Source organism: Otolemur garnettii, unplaced genomic scaffold (genome assembly GCF_000181295.1).
Source record: "Otolemur garnettii isolate 467f Iridium unplaced genomic scaffold, OtoGar3 scaffold00031, whole genome shotgun sequence".
Classification (NCBI taxonomy): Eukaryota; Metazoa; Chordata; class Mammalia; order Primates; family Galagidae; genus Otolemur; species Otolemur garnettii.
In genome coordinates, this window is record NW_003852426.1 from 13244956 (window position 1) to 13263637 (window position 18682).

General features: G+C 40.5%; 1 protein-coding gene across 2 annotated transcripts in view; it reads left to right on the forward strand.

Annotated features, from left to right (window-relative positions):
* Positions 1 to 18682, forward strand: part of UBR2 (ubiquitin protein ligase E3 component n-recognin 2) — a 117126-nt gene that overhangs the window by 95389 nt on the left and 3055 nt on the right. For both annotated transcript variants that reach the window (XM_023512778.1, XM_003789194.3), the window contains exons 37-45: positions 4473 to 4569; positions 4975 to 5042; positions 6292 to 6427; positions 8343 to 8433; positions 10188 to 10318; positions 12016 to 12124; positions 12760 to 12816; positions 15021 to 15098; positions 16027 to 16197. In XM_023512778.1, the coding sequence (XP_023368546.1) occupies positions 4473 to 4569; positions 4975 to 5042; positions 6292 to 6427; positions 8343 to 8433; positions 10188 to 10318; positions 12016 to 12124; positions 12760 to 12816; positions 15021 to 15098; positions 16027 to 16197 (938 nt within the window). The remainder of the gene's footprint in view (positions 1 to 4472; positions 4570 to 4974; positions 5043 to 6291; positions 6428 to 8342; positions 8434 to 10187; positions 10319 to 12015; positions 12125 to 12759; positions 12817 to 15020; positions 15099 to 16026; positions 16198 to 18682) is intronic.

The window sequence follows — 18682 nt, forward strand, 5'->3', positions numbered from 1 at the left end:
TCTCAAAAAGAAAGAAAAGAAAAGAGAGGGTCTCATTGTGCTACCCAGGCTGATCTGCAGGGCTCAAGCAGTCCTCCCACCTCAGCCTCCCAAGCAGTTGGAACTGTAGGCACAGACTGTATCCGGTTTAAGTTTCTATTAAATAGATTTCAGGAAATAACTGTGCCTCCTTTTTTTTTTTTTTTGCAGTTTTTGGCAGGGCTGGGTTTGAACCCACCACCTCCTGCATATGGGGCCTGGGGCTGGCACCCTACTCCTTTGAGCCACAGGCGCCGCCCAGCTGTGCCTCTTTTGTCATCCAAAATGCTTAGTTAAGCAGTTGAAAAGATGGAAAAAAAAAACTAAAGACAGAGTGCTTGTTCTTGAATTTTTAATGCTCTCGTTGGAAATATAAAATAGCAAACATTCAACCACTTTTGAAAAGCAACATGTAAATAAATACAAATTAATGTCAAACTAAATGTCAAATTAAATGAGTACATTTAATGCCTAGGGAAATGGGGAAGGAGAATACAGTCCAGGCTTGCTCATTTTTTTACTGTGTGGCTAGTGTCTGTTAGTATCACACACCACCTGCTCTTCGAGTTTTCAGTCATAAAAGTGCCTTTGAGCCCAAAATCATCTGATTTGATTCATGCAGAATCACCTGGGAATTTTTTCTAAAATGCCCAGGCCCTACTACAGGTCCGTTAAGTCAGATTTTCTGGAAATAGGCCCCAGGCATTAATATTTTTTTTTTAAAGCTTCCCAGGAGCCAATATCGAGAACCACAGATCTAAGGACCTAAGAAACAAAAACCAATACAAAACATAGTTACATGTGATCACTTAACCACCTGATTTGCTGACTTTTGTTTTCATTGCAAATTCCTAAGGTCTCAGGACCTTTTTATTGTTTCAGGAGCATAGATTCTGTGTCAGAGGTTCTTGGCTAGGAGTTGTACATTAAAATCTTCTTTGGAGCTTTTAAAAATAGAGATACCTGAGCCCCTTCAGACTTATTTTGAACTGACTATCCTAGAAGTAGGGCTTAAATTGTGTCTTTATAATAAAGCAGCATAATGCCAGTTCACATCAGGCTTAACTATGATCTACGCAGCTATCAGATCAGTGAGGAGTGGGGTTTTTTTACTATAGTAAATGAAAGTTAGTAAGTATGTAACTATTGGGGTGAACTTCTGTTTTCCTGACTATGCTCTTAAAACTTAAGTACATCGCCTCACTTTTCTGTCCTAATCAGGGGATAAGGAGCTCCTTTTCAGAGGATAAGGTGATTTCAACTTTCCTTTATTACCTGGAACTTCTCTCCTCCATCAGGTGTCTCTTCCTTCTTTCATGGCACTTCCTCCTAGACAAATGTGCTCAATTATCCCTCCTCTTATTCTTCCCCTCAGTGTTACCTTCCTTTGATCTAGTACCCTAGCTTTCTTTACTTTTATTGAGCAAATTATTATTACTTTTTTTTGAGACAGAGACTCAAACTGTCACCCTGAGTAGAGTGCTGTGGCTACACAGCTTACAGCAACTTCAAACTCCTGGGCTTAAGCAGTTCTCTTGCCTTAGCCTCCCAGGTAGCTGGGACCACAGTGCCCGGCTATTTTTTTTTATTGTTGTTGCAATTATCATTGTTGATTTAGCTGGCCTGGGCCAGGTTCAAACCTGCCAGCCTCAGTGTATGTGGCCAGCGTGCTACCCACTGAGCCATGGGTGCCACCAGAGCAAACTATTTTAAAGCATATTTTATTTTAATTAATAGATAATCCATGTGGTGTAAATATGGGTTTAAAAAAAAAAAGCACCTGAAGTTTTTATCTCATTTCATGTTCTTCCAGAGAGAGTATTGGAGGGGAGGTTGTTTTTTGAGACAGTATCTTACTCCATTGCATGGTTGGAGAGCAGTGATGTCATAGCTCACTGCGGACTCGAACTCCTGTTCTCAGGCCAGCCTCCCTTAGTTGGACTACTGGTCAGCCACCACACCCAGCTAGTTTTTCTGTTTTTTTTGTAGAGAGGGGGCCCTCACTATGTTGTTCAGGTGGGTCTCAAACTCCTGGCCTCAGGCAGTCCTTCCATCTCAGCCACCCGAAGTGCTGAGATTACAAACATGAGCCTCCACGCCTGGCTTGTATGTAATTTTATACACAGCAAAACATTCTTAAAGCATAATGCATATGCTGGCTCCAGTTTCTTGCTAACCATTTACACATTTGAATCGCAATTTTGTTCAATTTCTCTTATTATTTTGCTTTTAGGAAACAGCTCTTGCCAAATTCACTAAATGATCCCCTGATTATCATTTTGGGTGGGCATTTTTCAGCCCTTGTCTTATTTGACATCTCTACTTAATTCTGTTAACTGCTTTCTTCTGAAACTCATCTTTTCCTCTTGATTTCTGTGACATTCCTGGCTTTCTTTTTTCCACTTAGGCTACTCCTTTTCAGTCTGTCTCCCTCCTTCATTCTGCAGAACCCAACAGAGTTCTGCCCATGACCTTCAATCATCTGGTGGTCTTCCCTGGTCAGCCCCATCTGTGTCTCTGATTTCCGTTATATCCAAATGATTCCCACCTGTTGATCTCCAAGCTGACCTTTATCTCAGGTCAGGTCTGTTACCTCCTTGCCTGCTTTTTGTTCTTCACCTGGACCTCAGATTCAATAACCCAAATTAATTTTTCTAACCAGTCACAGTGGTTCACACCTGTAATCCCAGCAATTTAGGAAGCTGAAGTGGAAGGATTGCGCGAGGCCAGGAGTTCTTAACCAGCACAGGCAACCTCCAACCCCCTAATCTCCATCTCTTAAAAAAAAAACCAAAACCTGAAAAAAGCTGGGTATGGCAGCCTGTCATCCTAGCTGCTTGGGAAGCTAAGGCAGAAGTATCACTTGAGCCCAAGAGTTTGTGACTGCAGTGAGCTATGATTGCACCACTGCACTCCAGTCTGGGTAACAGAGCAAGACTCCATCTCTTTTTAAAAAAAAAACAAACTGATTTTTCTTCTTACAGCCCCTGTTTTTCTTAACATCTTCACCACTCTTCATCCAGGTAGCAAGACGGAAAATTGAAGTCCTGTCGGATTTGGCCTGGGCATTCACCTGTAGTTGGTCAGCAGACTCTACCAAATCTTTCCATTCCTACTTTGTTCGGTTCAGCCTTAGCATTTCTTGCCTGTATTATTGTGGCAGTCTCTACTTTGACTCTCACCCTTCTCTAATACGTTGTTGTAGGAGTTCCTTCAAAAAGCGGTGTGTTTCTCTGCCAGTCCCCACCCTCATGGTCCAGACCTGAAGAGGCACTGGCAGTTCCTAAGTGCCACTTCCCAGGCCTTCCCGTATTCCATTTGCTCTCCCCAGATATGCTAAGCAGACTCCTACCCCAAATGCACTTTGGGCTTTACACTCCCTGGGATACCCCTCTGAGCTGTGTCCTGTGAATAAGGTGCTCTCATCTTGATGCCTGCCTCCTTCTGTTGTCTCTGTCCTTTTTTTTTCTTACGGCCCATCACTTCATAACACTTGTTCCCTTCGCCCTCTCCTCCTCCTTCCCACCCACAGCTTTTGTAAACTCTTTGAGAGCAGGAGAGTGAGTTTTCATTTGAAGATCTTCAAAACCGAGACCTAGTGTATAGTAGAACCTCAGTGTTTATTGCACCAAACGTTATAGAAAAATTGGTAAATGGAAAAATAAGCAGGAAGAAAAAGCTCATCAACTTACCACCGGTCCATCTTTTTCATTCGCATATTTTTATTTGTTCATAATCAGTATTCACATGTAGCTTTGTTTTTTCATTATTACTATTTAGTCCCCATAACAGGGTTTGTTGGTTGTTTTTGTTTTTGTTTTTTTCGAGAGTCTCAAGCTATCGCCCTAGATAAAGTGCTATGGCATCATAGCTCATAGCAACCTCCAACTCTTGGGGTCAAGTGATCCTCTTGCCTCAGTTTTCCTATTTTTTAGTAGAGATGGGGTTTCGCTTTTGTTCAGGCTGTTCTTGAACCCATGAGCTCAAGCAATCCATCCACCTTGGCCTCCCAGAGTGTTAGGATTACAGGCATGGGCCACCAAGCCCAGCTCCCATAACAGGTTTTAATTGCTGTACAGACACCCTAATTTGTGCGTTCATCTTCTTGCATATACTTTCCCCAATATTAGGAGCATTTCCTACATTTTAGAGCATCTCTTTAGCATACCTACAAAGGAGCACTGCATCAGCCTCTTGAAAGTATCTGTTGCTTACTACCTGTTTGATGCATGTATTCTTGTCCAAGAGAATCAGCAACATGGTGGCGAGGAGATAGCTTAGATATTTCCTGTTCTGGGGCTTCTGTGTTAGAGACATGTCATTACGATGTCATGGCTCAATTCCATATAATTTAGAGAGATTTTCATTGTGCGTCTAACTATGCTTTGAACTAAAAGAAGACAGCTACTTCATATATTGGCTTCTTGGTTAATTGTGTTTGCTTTTTTTTTCAGGATGACTGTCTTAGGTCACTAACAAGATTTGCATCAGCACATTGGACAGTCACATCACTTTCAATGGTACAAGGACACTTTTGTAAGCTTTTTGCATGTGAGTAATTTTACATTTACAATATATCTTATGGTAATTTCTCATCCTCTGAAATTACAATAGGACCTCTGTAACTTGACCACTCAAGGGACTATAACTAACTGGTCTATATACTGGTCAACATAAGGAACTAGACCTTAGTACATGGGATATTTGCCCAGTCTATAAAAATTAGGTCAACTTGAGGTGGTCATTGAAGGGAGATGGTCAACTATGACAGTCTACTATGTTTTTAATGGCACAACTTTTCTCAGTTGTGAATTAAATATTTGGTAGTACTGGTTTTCTTATGTATCAACTCTAGCTTATAAATTTATAAGCAAAAAGATAAATTTAAACTAGATTATATCCATTTTAACTTATGTTGGCGTATGCAGTATACTAATGTAGTCTTTAAATGTTTAGCATTGGTGCCTAATGACAGCCTTGAAGACCCTCCAAGCATATTGGATATTGACATGTTTCACTTATTGGTGAGTTTTTGCAACTTGTTTACAGTTCTCTTTATTGTACTGTATAACTTTACCGAGTAGTGTGGAGATAGATAGGAGGAGTTAATTCTATGATAGTCTTAACTACTTCTGAGTATAATTCTTTTATGAGAAATATTAAGGAACCTATTTGTGAGACTTGACCTTGTCTAGACATTCTCCATCTTTTAGTTTACTTTGTGGCTGAGGTCAGTATTTAACATCTCTGTCCTTTTTTATTTTTTATTTTACTTTTTTTTTGCAGTTTTGGCCGGGGCTAGGCTCGAACCCACCAACCCTGGTATATGGGGCCAGCACCCTACTCCTTGAGTCACAGGCACTGCCCAACTTCTCTGTCCTTTTAACCTATAAAGAGATAAAAATGACACCAGCCATGTAATGGCTACTGTTGGCCCATCCAGTGCTTGTGTGCAAAAGTCTGGGCATGTACAGCCCTATGGTCACATTACTGAGAAGTACAAAGCCCCTTTTTATGCTCCAGGGAAAGGTACATCTTCTGAGCAGATGTAACCTGGTACCAGAACACAGATGGCAGGTGTTGATAACAAAGAAGCCAAATTTAAGCTCCCCCTCAACTGGGTTCTCTTGTGCAGAATACAGAGTGCACCACCATACCCACAGCCCCGAGTGTTAGACCTCAAGATTCTGCATCAATGGGATATACTGCTCAAATGAAAGTTCACTATTGTTCTCATTGCTACCACTAAAACCAACACCTTGCAGGCAGCCGGAGGCTAACAAAGAGCTACCACTTATAGTGTATCTGCAGCTTTCACATACATTCACTGAGTCTATATCCCTGCTAATGAAGTATTCAAAACATATAGATGTTACCTCCAGTTTACCAGTGGGGACACTGAAGCTCAGAAGTTTTAACTGTCTAAAAAGGAGCTGGGATTCATATCTAGATCTTTGTAGGTCCAAGACCTACTCTTTTTCAACTGTTCACTCTCTGGAAAGATTTCAAGTGTTGTTTTTACTATTACTAGCAGTAAACTATGTACGGGGAACCCACTGGATAAATGAAATGATAGTGCCCATCACGACCCCCTTAACTCTTAATAGATTTCATTTAGCCCTTCCTAGTGAATTTTCTAATGTGTTTCCCCTTTACCAACAAACTTTTCTTAAAGGGCAGGGCTAGCTCAAGAAGGATCACAGTAGGAAAATGGAAATGTATTTTGCTATGCAAGGAAAGGCAGTCTGTCTGATGTCCTTATTTGGTGTCTAGGTGAGCTTGGTGCTTGCTTTCCCTGCGTTGCAGTGTCAGGATTTTTCAGGGATCAGCCTTGGCACTGGAGACCTTCACCTTTTCCATCTGGTTACTATGGCACACATCGTTCAAATCTTACTTACCTCATGTACAGGTAATTCTCACCTGTTCGTCACCTTCTTAAAGGAAATACTTAAGTTTTCTCAGTTTAGGGAAAAAAAATTTTTTTTTAAAAGTAAAAACAAAAAAGAACTTTTAAAGGAAAAGGTATTTAAGAGCATATATTCAGGGCAACGTTGAGTCTGTACTCTTGGATTTTAAAAAAGGGGAAGTATTTGGATGAGAGTAATAAATTGGCCGGGCACAGTGGCTCACGCCTGTAATCCTAGCACTCTGGGAAGCTGAGGCAGGTGGATCACCTGAGCTCAGGAGTTCAAAACCAACCTGAACAAGAACAAGACCCATCTATACTAAAAATAGAAAAACTAACCAGGTACTGTGGCAGTGCATGTAGGCCCAGCTACTGGGAGTCTGAGGCAAGTAAGTCTCCTAAGCCCAAGATTTTGAGGTTGCTATGAGCTATGGTGCCACGGCACTCTACCCAGGGCAACGGAGTGAGACTCTATCTCAAAAAAAAAGAAAGAGTAGCAAATCAACGTGAATTATAATGAGGCTTGCTTTTTCTGTTTATCCTCATGTGCAAAGTTTTGAAATAATATTCTTTTTCCTATTAAAATCCCCTAGCCGTGTGAAGGTTTTTACTTATTTTTATTTCCTAAGTTCTGTAGTATTTGAGTAGGATAGTATTAAGCGCCTTAGAATTTTAGGGTATAGAATGATAATTTTGTTTTAACTTAATGCCCCTGTAAGGTCATCAGTTATGCTTTCACATTCAAACTTCCTGTTTTCAAACATTTTAAGACAGTATACTTAGTTGATTTTACTCTCAATATGCCAGCTGGGCCTTTCAGCTGGAGATGCCATCTTCCAGTATTTCACCAAAATGGCAAACACAAAGGGAAAGAGGAGAGACACCCGATACATGTTCTCTAGGCCTTTTAGAAAACATGGAGTTGTTCCTTTGGCCACATATATGCGAATCTACAAGAAAGGTGATATTGCAGACATCAAGGGAATGGGTACTGTTCAAAAAGGCAGGCCACACAGATGTTACCATGGCAAAACTGGAAGAGTGTACAATGTTACCAGCATGCTGTTGGCATTGTTGTAAACAAACAAGTTAAGGGCAAGATTCTTGCCAAGAGGATTAATGTTCATTTTGAGCACAGTAAGCACTTTAAGAGCCGAGAAGCTTCCTGAAACGCGTGAAAGAAAATGATCAGAAAAAGAAGGAAGCCAAAGAGAAAGGTACTGGGTTCAACTGAAGTGCCAGCCTGCTCCACCCAGAGAAGCAAACTTTGTGAGAACCAATGGAAAGGAGTCTGAGCTCCTGGAACCCATTCCCTATGAATTCATGGCATAATAAGCATATAACATAGCACACGGGAGTACCAGTGGACCCATGCTCTTAGGTGCAAGAACCTATTTATTCCCCACGAGCTCATGGCATAATAGGTGTACAGCACAGCACACAGGATAACCAGTAGACCCCATGTGACAGTGATACAAGGTGCTGGAACCTATTTCCCATGAATTCAGAAGTCAGTCAATGGTTTGTCACATTCAATGGCAAGGTGCCTCCCTGAGCTACGGGAACCTCTTCCCTATGAATTCATGGCATGATAGATAAAAATAATAGCCTACAGCTACTGTAAAAATGTTTCTTGTTCATTCACTAAAAGTGTGTTATTTTTTTCCCCCAAGAAGTATTAAAGCAAATTTTAATGTGTCCAAAAAAAAAAGAAAAAATGCCAGCTGGCTCCTTGGTCTGATGGAGATCAATACTGTGCTCACACTTGAAGGATTAAAATTCTATATGATTTGTGGGCATATTTCCTGTTATATGTGAGTGTGTGAATACATTTGCATACTTAAATGATGTGGTCATAAATCCTTTTGATATTACTTAATTGGAAAAGATGGAATACTACTATTTCCTTATCTTTCAGAAGAGAATGGCATGGATCAAGAAAATTCCACTACTGAAGAAGAACTAGCAATTCTTGCTTTGTATAAAACACTTCACCAGTATACAGGAAGGTGAGGTTGTAACCTTTACATGATAAACATTTCCCCAAATACTAATAGATGATAGCATGAGGAAAGAATTTATTTGCCAATTTGGAGAAATTGATGTCTATTGACATGTGTTGAAAAAAAAAGATGTGGGCCAGGTGCAGGTGTCACACCTATAGTCCTAATACTCTAGAGGCCAAGATGGGTGGATAGCTTGAGCTTAGGAGTTTAAGACCAGCCTGAGCAAGAGTAGGACCCCATTTCTACTAAAAATAGAAAAATTAGCTGTGCATTGTGGCGGGCACCTGTAGTTCCAGCTACTCAGGAGGCTGAGGCAAGAGAATTGCTTGAGCCTAAGAGTTGGAGGTTGCTGTGAGCTGTGATGCCCATGCACTCTACCTAGGGCAACAAAGTGAGACTCTGTCTCAAAAAATAAATAAATACATTTTTTTAAAAAGAAGACATGGGAGTGATGTCTAGGACTTCTCTCAGCTATTTATATACTAGCATAACTGTACATCTCTGAGCAGGGTGATAGGACGTAGAGCTTCTCACATTTATTTGGACTTAGAACCTTTCATTCGCTCAAAGGATCTGCCACAAACTGGTGGATGAGTGGAATGAACTTTGGAAAGTTGCTCTTCTGAAACACAAATTAAATTGGCAAAATATGTTTTTAGGGTAATATCCAGGAGTGACAAGAGTGGAGTGAAATTTTTAGAACTTAACATATTGTTTAAGGTATTGTGATTTGCTACAAATAGTTTTACTAAACTTTTTAACAGTATTTGTCAAGGACCTATAAAAATGTCTGCTCTTTGATTAAATTACCCACTGAAGGATTCTGAGGGTAATTTCTGAGAATCCACCCTAACAAAGTGATCCAACATACAGAAAAACTTACAGGCATGTAAAGAATGTACACTCTGATAGCAAACAATTGAAAATAATCCTAGTGCTCTGGGAGACTGAGGTGGGAGGATCACATGAGCTCAGGACTAGCCTGAGCAAGAGTAAGAACCTCATCTCTACCGAAAAAGTAGAAAAATTAGCCAGGGATGGCGTCATATGCTTATAGTCCCAGCTACTCTGGAGGCTGAGGCAGGAGGATCACTTGAGCCCAGGAGTTTGAGGTTGCTATGAACTGTGTTGATGCCACTGCACTCTAGCCAGGGCAACAGGGAGAGACTGTCTCAAAAAAAAAAAAAGAAAATATTATGGCTTATAACGTTCCAGAAAACATACTAATTTTAAGTTTCATTATAACAGTTATAACTGTGTAAAGACAAATTATTATGAAACTAGTTTTCCAGAATAGTGTACCTGCTAGTCCTATGTCACACGGGACTAGGGGATGGTTTTTCATTTTCTACATTTTCCCTTTTTATGGCTATATTATCATACATTTTAATATCAACACTGGGAGCTATATCTCCACTTATACCTGACATCTTGTATAATCAGGGCCACCACTAGTTAACCCACTCTTTTTTTCTTTTTTTAAAAGATGGGGTCTCACTGTGTTGCCCAGGCCAGAATGCAATGGCTATTCACAGATGGAGGTGCAGTACACAGTGGCCTCAAACTCCTGGCCCCAAGCAATCCTCCTCCCTCAGCCTCCTGAATAGCTGGGGCTACAGGCACCACACCTGGCTCAGCCCACTCCTTTTAAGCATATTTGTCGTCACTTTCAAATGGCAGTCATCTCTGATTTCACACTGTGCTATAACTACAGTGACCTTTTCTTATTAGATTTCCTAATCATTTTCTCTTTTCAGAGCCTTGAAAGAAATGTCCTCCGGCTGGCATCTGTGGAGGAACCTCAGAGCTGGAATCATGCCTTTCCTCAAATGTTCTGCTTTGTTTTTTCATTACTTAAATGGAGTTCCTTCCCCACCTGACATTCAAGGTAATTTCTTTTCTTTTTTTTTTTTTTTTTTTTTGAGACAGAGCCTCAAGCTGTCCCCCTGGGTAGAGTGCCATGGCATTACAGCTCACAGCAACCTCCAACTCCTGGGCTCAAGCGAGTCTCCTGCTTCCGCCTCCCAAGTAGCTGGGACCACAGGCGCCCGCCACAACGCCCGGCTATTTTTTGGTTGCAGCCGTCATTGTTGTTTTGGCGGGTCCGGGCTGGGGATTCGAACCCGCCACCTTAGGTGTACGTGGCTGGCGCCTTAGCCAGTTGAGCTATAGGCGCCGAGCCTCAAGGTAATTTCTAATTGCTTTCAAAATGTAGGAAACGGCTGTAGACTTTTACTCCAGCAAATATAGAGGTGAATTACAAAATGTAAACTGACTTTTTGATTTAGAGCATAGCTAAGTGTGGTGATGCACACTGAAAGTGCATGTTTGTATGTGTTTCTACTTTTATCTGCATCTTAGCAAATATATTATTAAACTTCTGTATAAATGTTTTTATACTTGCAAAGCACTTCTCCCATAAAGATCATAGTTTTGCTTTCTGATGTGAAAATGTGCAATTAAATATTATTCATAAGCCGGCTTCTTCAGATTTTATAAAATGAAAATTGACTATTTCCAGTAATTTTTAATTTGAGACATGTATGGTATTAAAATTCAAAATACCAGGCTGGGCACTGTGGCTCAGGCCTATAATCCTAGCATTCTTTGAGGCGTAGGCAAGAGGATTACTTGAGCTTAGGAGTTCGAGACCAGCCTGAGCAAAAGAGAGTTATTCTTCATCTCTGAGAATAACTGGGTATGGTGGCGGGTGCTTTTAGTCCCAGCTACTCAGGAGGCTGCAGCAAGAGAATCGCTTGAGCCCATGGGTTCCCTCCACATGCCAAGAGTTTGAGGTTGCTGTGAGCTATGACGCCAAGGCACTCTACCCAGGGTGACAAAGTGAGACTCTATCTCAAGAAAAAAAAATGTTTTAGAATACCCATAATTGCACATAAACCTAAATTTAGTGTGGGAATTGATTTGCTGTTTCACAGTTGTTTTCCATGTTATGGTTTGATTCATTTCATAAAGGTGGGTTTGATTGTATCTCTGCATTCTGACCGTGCTTGGCACTGGTCAGAGGGTGCCTGCGTGTAATGCTGTGGTATACCAGTCAACTTACAGACACAGCATTATTTCATGCTATGAATAGAATAATGGCAACTATATTATATTTGCACCTATGGCAACTATAGGATAGTTTAGGCCTTCAAACTATTTGCAGTGATGACTAGAGTTAATATTTAAATACATTTCTTGTGATAAAACCACTTTAGGTTTCTGTCCTGCTCAAGAATTTTCCAAAGCACCCATATATTATGTTTGTCATTTAATGTTCATAATAACACTATGAAATAGATTGAACAGGTATACCATTTTGCAAATGATAAAGCTAAAACACCCAGAAATTGTGATCAGTTTGGTATAGAAATTGTGACCAGTTGGCTGCAGGAATCACCTGACTCCCCTCTGTCTGTCTTCCATGGATTCCTTCCACATGCCATTCTGTTAACTTCGCATATACGTGGCAGTTTTGCTCTTTTTCATCATTGATTTTTTTTCTTACCTCTACTACTGCTTATTCCCATGCAGGACGTACTCTTAGTTGTTGTAGTATATTACTCTTTTCTTCTTCGTTTGCAGTTTCTGGAACAAGCCATTTTGAACATTTATGTAACTACCTTTCCCTACCAATCAACCTCATATGCCTTTTTCAAGAAAATAGTGAGATAATGAATTTACTGATTGAAAGGTAACGATTATATGCTTTTCTTTATTGTATTGAATAGCTCTGTAGGACCAACCTGGTTATCACATACATAGCAAAATTCTCAAATAATGAACCTAGTAGAATTCAACACATGAAATTCAAACTACCATGAGGCCTTTTTAATTAAGGATTAGACTTTCGGTAAGGTTTTTGCCAAGCTAGAGAATAACGTAAAGAGATACACACGGGAAGGGAATAATAGGAGAAATGTTTATTTCCTTACCTGAACTTACTTATTAAGGACTCTGCTCCATAGATTTTTAAAGCTAAACAAAACCTTAAAGATTATCTAGTCCAGTGCCTACTTTATATTTGAGAAAACTGAAATCTAGAGAAATTGACCTGTCAGTCATGTCAAATTAGTTACTGAGTTAAGCTGGATAGCTGTCCTACCCACAGAATGGGAGAAGATAGTTGTAAATCATTTATCTGAGAAGGGTATGTGTGTGTGTATATATATATATATATATATATATCTTTTTATAGCTCCAGAACTCTTACAATTAAAAAATGGGGAAAGGACTTGAATAGATATTTCTCCAAAGACATTATGTAAATGACCAATAGGCACAAGAAAAATAAAAACGTTTTGTGTTTCCCCCCCCTTTACATTAAAGTTGGTGTCATAACAATGAAGTTAAAAGATATCTAGAAGGTGAAAGAGATGCTATAAGGTAAGTTAAAGATCATCAAAAACTTGATCGGGGTTGGGGGTGAGAGGTGGGGAAGACGCAGGACTCCCCAAGCCTTCAGTCATTCCCAGAGGAGGACATCCTGCCTTCTTACTTTCTCCTTAAATCAAATGATGGGCGTTTATAAAATTCAGAATGATAAGCCTAAGTATATTACTTTATTCTTTACAAAGGAAGCTAATAACAAAATTACTATATTCTGAAATATTTGCCATTAAAAAAACAGGTCCTCTTCTGGGTTTTTCTTAGGTTTGTTTTTTTTCCTATCTTTTATTATGGAAATTTCCAAATTCCCCAAAAGTGTAAAGAATAAAAGAACAAGGTTCCACATACTTGCCACTCACCTTTAGTAATTATCACATGATGGCCATTTTTGTATTTGTTTTTTTCTTTATTCCTTTTTACATTGGTTCTACGTGTATTCTGGTTCTGTAGTAAAATGGGCTCTACTCTGTGGTGAATACAGGGTGAATATCTCTAATTCAAAAACCCAAAATTCAAAATGCTCCATAATCAGGAATTTTTTTAGGACCAACACAGTGCTCAAAGAAAATGCTCATTGAAACGTATGGATTTTGCCTTTTCAGACTAGGGTGCTGAACCAATAATGCAAATATTCCAAACTCTAAAAAATTCCAAATCCAAGTATTTCAGATAAAGGATAGTCAACATGTATCTCCTTGATTTTGCTAAATACAGCATACATAAAAATCAGAAGACTAAAGGAGGTTATCTGTTCTAATTGTTTGCTTTAACACATCCATAAATAATAACAGTTGGAACCGTTTGCAATTTCAGTCTTTCTGTGTCAGAAATGGTTGACTATTACCAATTTCATGTGATTCAATCCTATACTCAAAAAATTCTGAATATATAGAACATAGTTCTCAACCTGAATAATGCTTCAGAATAACCCTGGAAACTTTTTAAAAATATTCCACATGCTACCTGCCAAATATAATTTCTCTAAAGTTGAAGTCCTAGCTTGTATTTCCCCTCCACATTCCCCCTAGTGATTCTGGTATGATTAAGTCCTTCCCCTCACAGTTTCAGTCCACTCCTTGTCTTTGCAGTAGGTGGAATAGTGAAAGGCCGCCCTGTGTCAGCCAGGCTGGGCGGGCATGTACACATGGAAGTGCCTTACACTGAGAGTCCTCAAGGACTCATCGAATTTGGATCTAAATTTTGTTTGACTTTGCCAGGTGCAGTGGCTCACACCTGTAATCCTAGCAATTGGGAGGCCAAGGCCAGTGAATTGCCTAAGCTCAGGAGTACAAGACCAACCTGAGCAAAAGTGACCTCATCTCTACTACAAATAAATATAGCTCGGTATAGTGGCACACACCTGTAGCCCCAGCTACTCAGGAGGCTGAGGCAAGAGGATTGCTTGAGCCAGGTGTTAGTTTGAGGTTGCTGTGAGCTCTTAACACCACAGCACTCTACCCAGGGCAACAGTATGAGACTCTGTCTCCAGAAAAAATAAATAATTAAATTTTGTCTGAATTAATTTGAGTCATAGCATCAACATGGCATGGTGTATCTACCTTAAAGAAGATATGTCTATTCCTCTACTACACCTCTCTTCCAACTCATTCTGCCTTAAGATCACCCTACTAAGCATATCCCTATCTTCTATAGCTTAACTCCTGTGGTCAGGCTGTCCATAGTATGTTTTGTTTTGTTTTGTTTTTGAGACATAGTCTCACTCTGTTGCCCACAATAGAGTGCTGTGGCATCAGCCTGGCAACCTCAAATTCCTAGGTTCAAGCAATCCTGCTTTAGTTTCCTGAGTTTCCGGGACTACAGGCACCCACGACAACACCCAGCTAATTTTCTTTTTTTTTGCAGTTTTTGGCTGGGGCTGGGTTTGAACCCACCACCTCCTGCATATGGGGCCAGCGCCCTACTCCTTTGAGCAACAGGAGTTTGCTCAGAGTCTCACTCTTGCTCAGGCTGGTCTCGAATTCCTGAGCTCAAGGGATCTTCCCTCCTTGGCCTCCCAGAGTGCTAGGATTATAGGACTGAACCACCATGCCTGGCCCCTCCAGATTCTTAAATCACTGTGGTAGCAGACAGTCTCTCAGATTTAGTCTTTTATTTGTTTTGACTACACTTAGAGTTACCCTCTCATCATTATAATATGAGCTTGTATTAACTGAACTTTTTCAAATTTTACTTTGTTTTAGCTATCCAAGAGAATCTAACAAATTAATAAACCTTCCAGAAGACTACAGCAGCCTCATTAATCAAGCATCCAATTTCTCGTAAGTTTTTACTATCAGAGCATTGAACAGTCCCTGCCACTGAAAACGCCTCTATACAAAGAATTTGAGGGATTTTCTTATTGTTGTTCATTTTATTTGAGTAGGGAAGTCATAACATCAGTAGTATTATATACTACCTAATTTATAACAGCATCATTCCACCTTGTGTACCGACTGGGGTGATAGGGGCAAATTTGATTATCTAAATAATAATTGAAGTAATTTGAATAATTGAAGCACTTTGAAATAATAAGAGAGCAAAAACAATTAAAAATGAAAATAAAATAATAAGAGTCCTTGTAATTGTGAAAAATTTTTAACGATTTGGCATACAAGTAGCATAAAGAATCAGCCCAGTAGTATATGAATTTAAATATGACCTAGACAGTTGAAGCCCCTGTGTATCTTTCTCTGTTGCCTCCTCCTTCTTCCCCTGCTGATAGTCACTATTGTAAGTGGAGTATTAAGCGTTCCTAACCTGCATAGACTTAAATTCCTCAGTAGCATATATTAGCATGTTTTTGAGCTTTATTTAAATGATAATCTACTGTATGTATCATGCAGAGTTTTTTTCAGTCATCATTTCTAAGATTTATGTTGATAAAAACAGCATTTCATTAGTGTTCTATTCACTAGTGTCCTATTACACGGCAATAGTATGATTTATTCGTCCTTTTCTGCTATTGATGATTTTATTTATCTTTTCCCCAGTTATTGATTCTTTGAGCGTTTGTAGTCCATGCTTTTTGTGTATGTGTGTGAGTTGTTCCCTATTCCCTCTTCTAAGAATGAATTTGCCCATACCATATCATACATGCTTCTTGGTTCTTGATATTGCAAAATTCTTTTCCAAGAGTTTTTTTTTTTACCATAAGCTTGGGCTACTTTTTCTTAGAGCAATGATATGTGATTTTTTTCCCCCATGGAGGTGCCCCAAATCAGGTGGTGATAAGAGCAGAGCCCCAACTCTGTGCCTTGTGTGTGGAACTCTGCTGTGCTCCCAGAGCTACTGCTGCCAGACCGAACTAGAAGGGGAGGATGTAGGCGCCTGCACAGCTCATACCTACTCCTGCGGCTCTGGGGCGGGGATCTTCCTAAGGTAAGCACCTGCAGAAGACATTTAGCTTTGGCTCTGTCTCAGTCTATGCCTGTTGGGAGGATAGCACAAGAAATTATTACACTGCAGTGAAATTTGAGACCACCATTTGCCGGTGTTTCATTCATTCAGGGAACATGAGGACCCTTGTCTCCTCACATCTCACATTTGACATGTGCCAACTCGGCGTTGGTTCTCCTATTATCATAATTCCCAGTCCTTCTCCCCCTACTATTCTCCGTCTAACATGGACTTCCACCTGTCCCTCGTTTTCTGTCCTACTCCAGTCAGAATTATTCTTTTGTGTCCTCATGGCCTCTGGATTTTACCTCCACTCACACATCTTACAAGCTGGCATATCTAGTTGTTTTCACTGAACAATGTGCAGCAAGTCCTCAGTGACTCCCAAGCAGTAGGCACTAAATATGTAGCAGCCAGCAAAGCAAGCGTGAATTTCTGCCATCAGGGACAGAGCTTATTTTCCAATGAGAGACAGACAGTAAACAAGACTGATAAGAATTTAGTTAGTGGGTTAGGCGTGGTGACTCACACCTGTAATCCCAGCACTCTGGGAGGCCAAGGCAGGAGGATCACTTAAAGTCAGGAGTTCAAGACCAACCTGAGCGACAGCAAGACCCTGTCTCTACTAAAAATAGAAAAACTAGCCAGGTATTGTGGTGGGTACCATAGTCCAAGCTACCTGAGAGGCTGAGGCAGGGGGATCCCTTGGGCCCAAGAGTTGGAGCTATGATGGCACCACTGTACTCTACCCAGGCCACAGAGCAAGACCCTATCTCAAAATAAAAAAGAGAGAATTTAGATCATGATAGATGCTGAGGAGAAAAAAATCAAGCAAGGCAGAAATATGAAATGGCAGTTGGGGGATTTTAGAAAGCAGAGCAGAGAAGGCTGTCTTGAGAACATGATTTTTGAATAAAAACCTAAAGAAGAGAAAGAGAACATTCTCAGAAGGGAACAGCTAGTGAAAAATTGCTGAGGTGGGAATGTGCTGCCTGTTGAAGGCAAGGGGGCTGGTGTCCGCGGAGTGGTGTGCAAGAGGGAGAGAGTCAGAGGCCTGGGACGTCCTGGGTATAGCCCAGTGAGGTAGAAGCATTTCAGGATTGGAAGCAGAGAAGTGACGTAAATTTGAGCCCCTCTGCAGCATAGGCTATGTCCGCATCTTAGTCATCTTAATCTGCCCCTAGACCCTTGACAACTTCTCTTTTTAGCATTTCTTGACAAAATATTGGTTGAAATAGGCTGATTTTTTTTTTTTTAGGCAGTCTCACTCTGTCACCCTGGGGTTGAGTGCCATGATACTGTCATAGCTCACAGCAACCTCAGTCTCCTGGGTTCAAGTGATCCTCCTGCCTGAGCCTCCCAAATAGCTGGGGCTATAGGCACCTACCACACCTGGTTAGTTTTTCTGTTTTCAGTAGAGATGGGGTCTCACTTTCGCTCAGGCTGGTCTCAAAGTCCTAAGCTCAAACAATCCACCTTGACCTCTCCGAGTGCTAGGATTACAGGCGTGAGCCACCAGGCCCAGCTGGGCTGAATTATTCATACCAGAAAAAGTCAGGCAGCATCTCTCAAAAGGATCAGGGGACACATTATTAAATAGCCATTGGGAGAAATGTGAAAGTAGCATTTTCCTGCTCATCACTTCTGATCATCAGAGAAATGCAAATCAAAACCACCCTGAGATCACCAGTTCTCACCAGTGAGAATGGCCTACATCACAAAGTCTCAAAGCTGCAAATACTGACATGGATGTGGAGAGAACAGAACACTTTTACACTGTTGGTGGGACTGCAAACTAATACAACCTCTTTTGAAGGAAATACGGAAAATCCTCAAGGAACTCAAAATTAGACCTCCCATTTGATCTCACAGCCCCACTACTAGACATCTACCCAGAAGAAAAAAATCATTTTATCATAAAAACATTTGCACTAGATTGTTTATCACAGCTCAATTTACAGTTGCCAAAATGTGGAAACAACCTAAATGCCTGCCAACCCAGGAGTGGTTTAACAAACTGTGATATCTGTGTACCATGGAATACTATTCAGCCATTAAAAAAAAATGGAGACTTGGGACTATGCCCAGTGGCTCACACCTGTAATCCTAGCCCTCTGGGAGGCTGAGGCAGGTGGATTGCTTGAGTTTACAAGTTCGAGAGCAGCCTGAGCAAAAGCAAGACTCCATCTCTACCAAAAATAGAAAAACTGAGGCAAGAGAATCACTTGAGTCCAAGTTGGAGATTGCTGTGAGCTATGACACCATGGTACTCTACCCAGGGGGACAGCTTGAGACTCTGTCGCCAAAAAATAAAAAATATAAAATAATGGAGACTTTATTTACATCTTTTGTATTAACCTGGATGGAGATGAAACACATTATTCTTTTTTTTTTTTTTTTTGAGACGGAGCCTCAAGCTATCCCCCTGGGTAGAGTGCCATGGCCTCACAGCTCACAGCAACCTCCA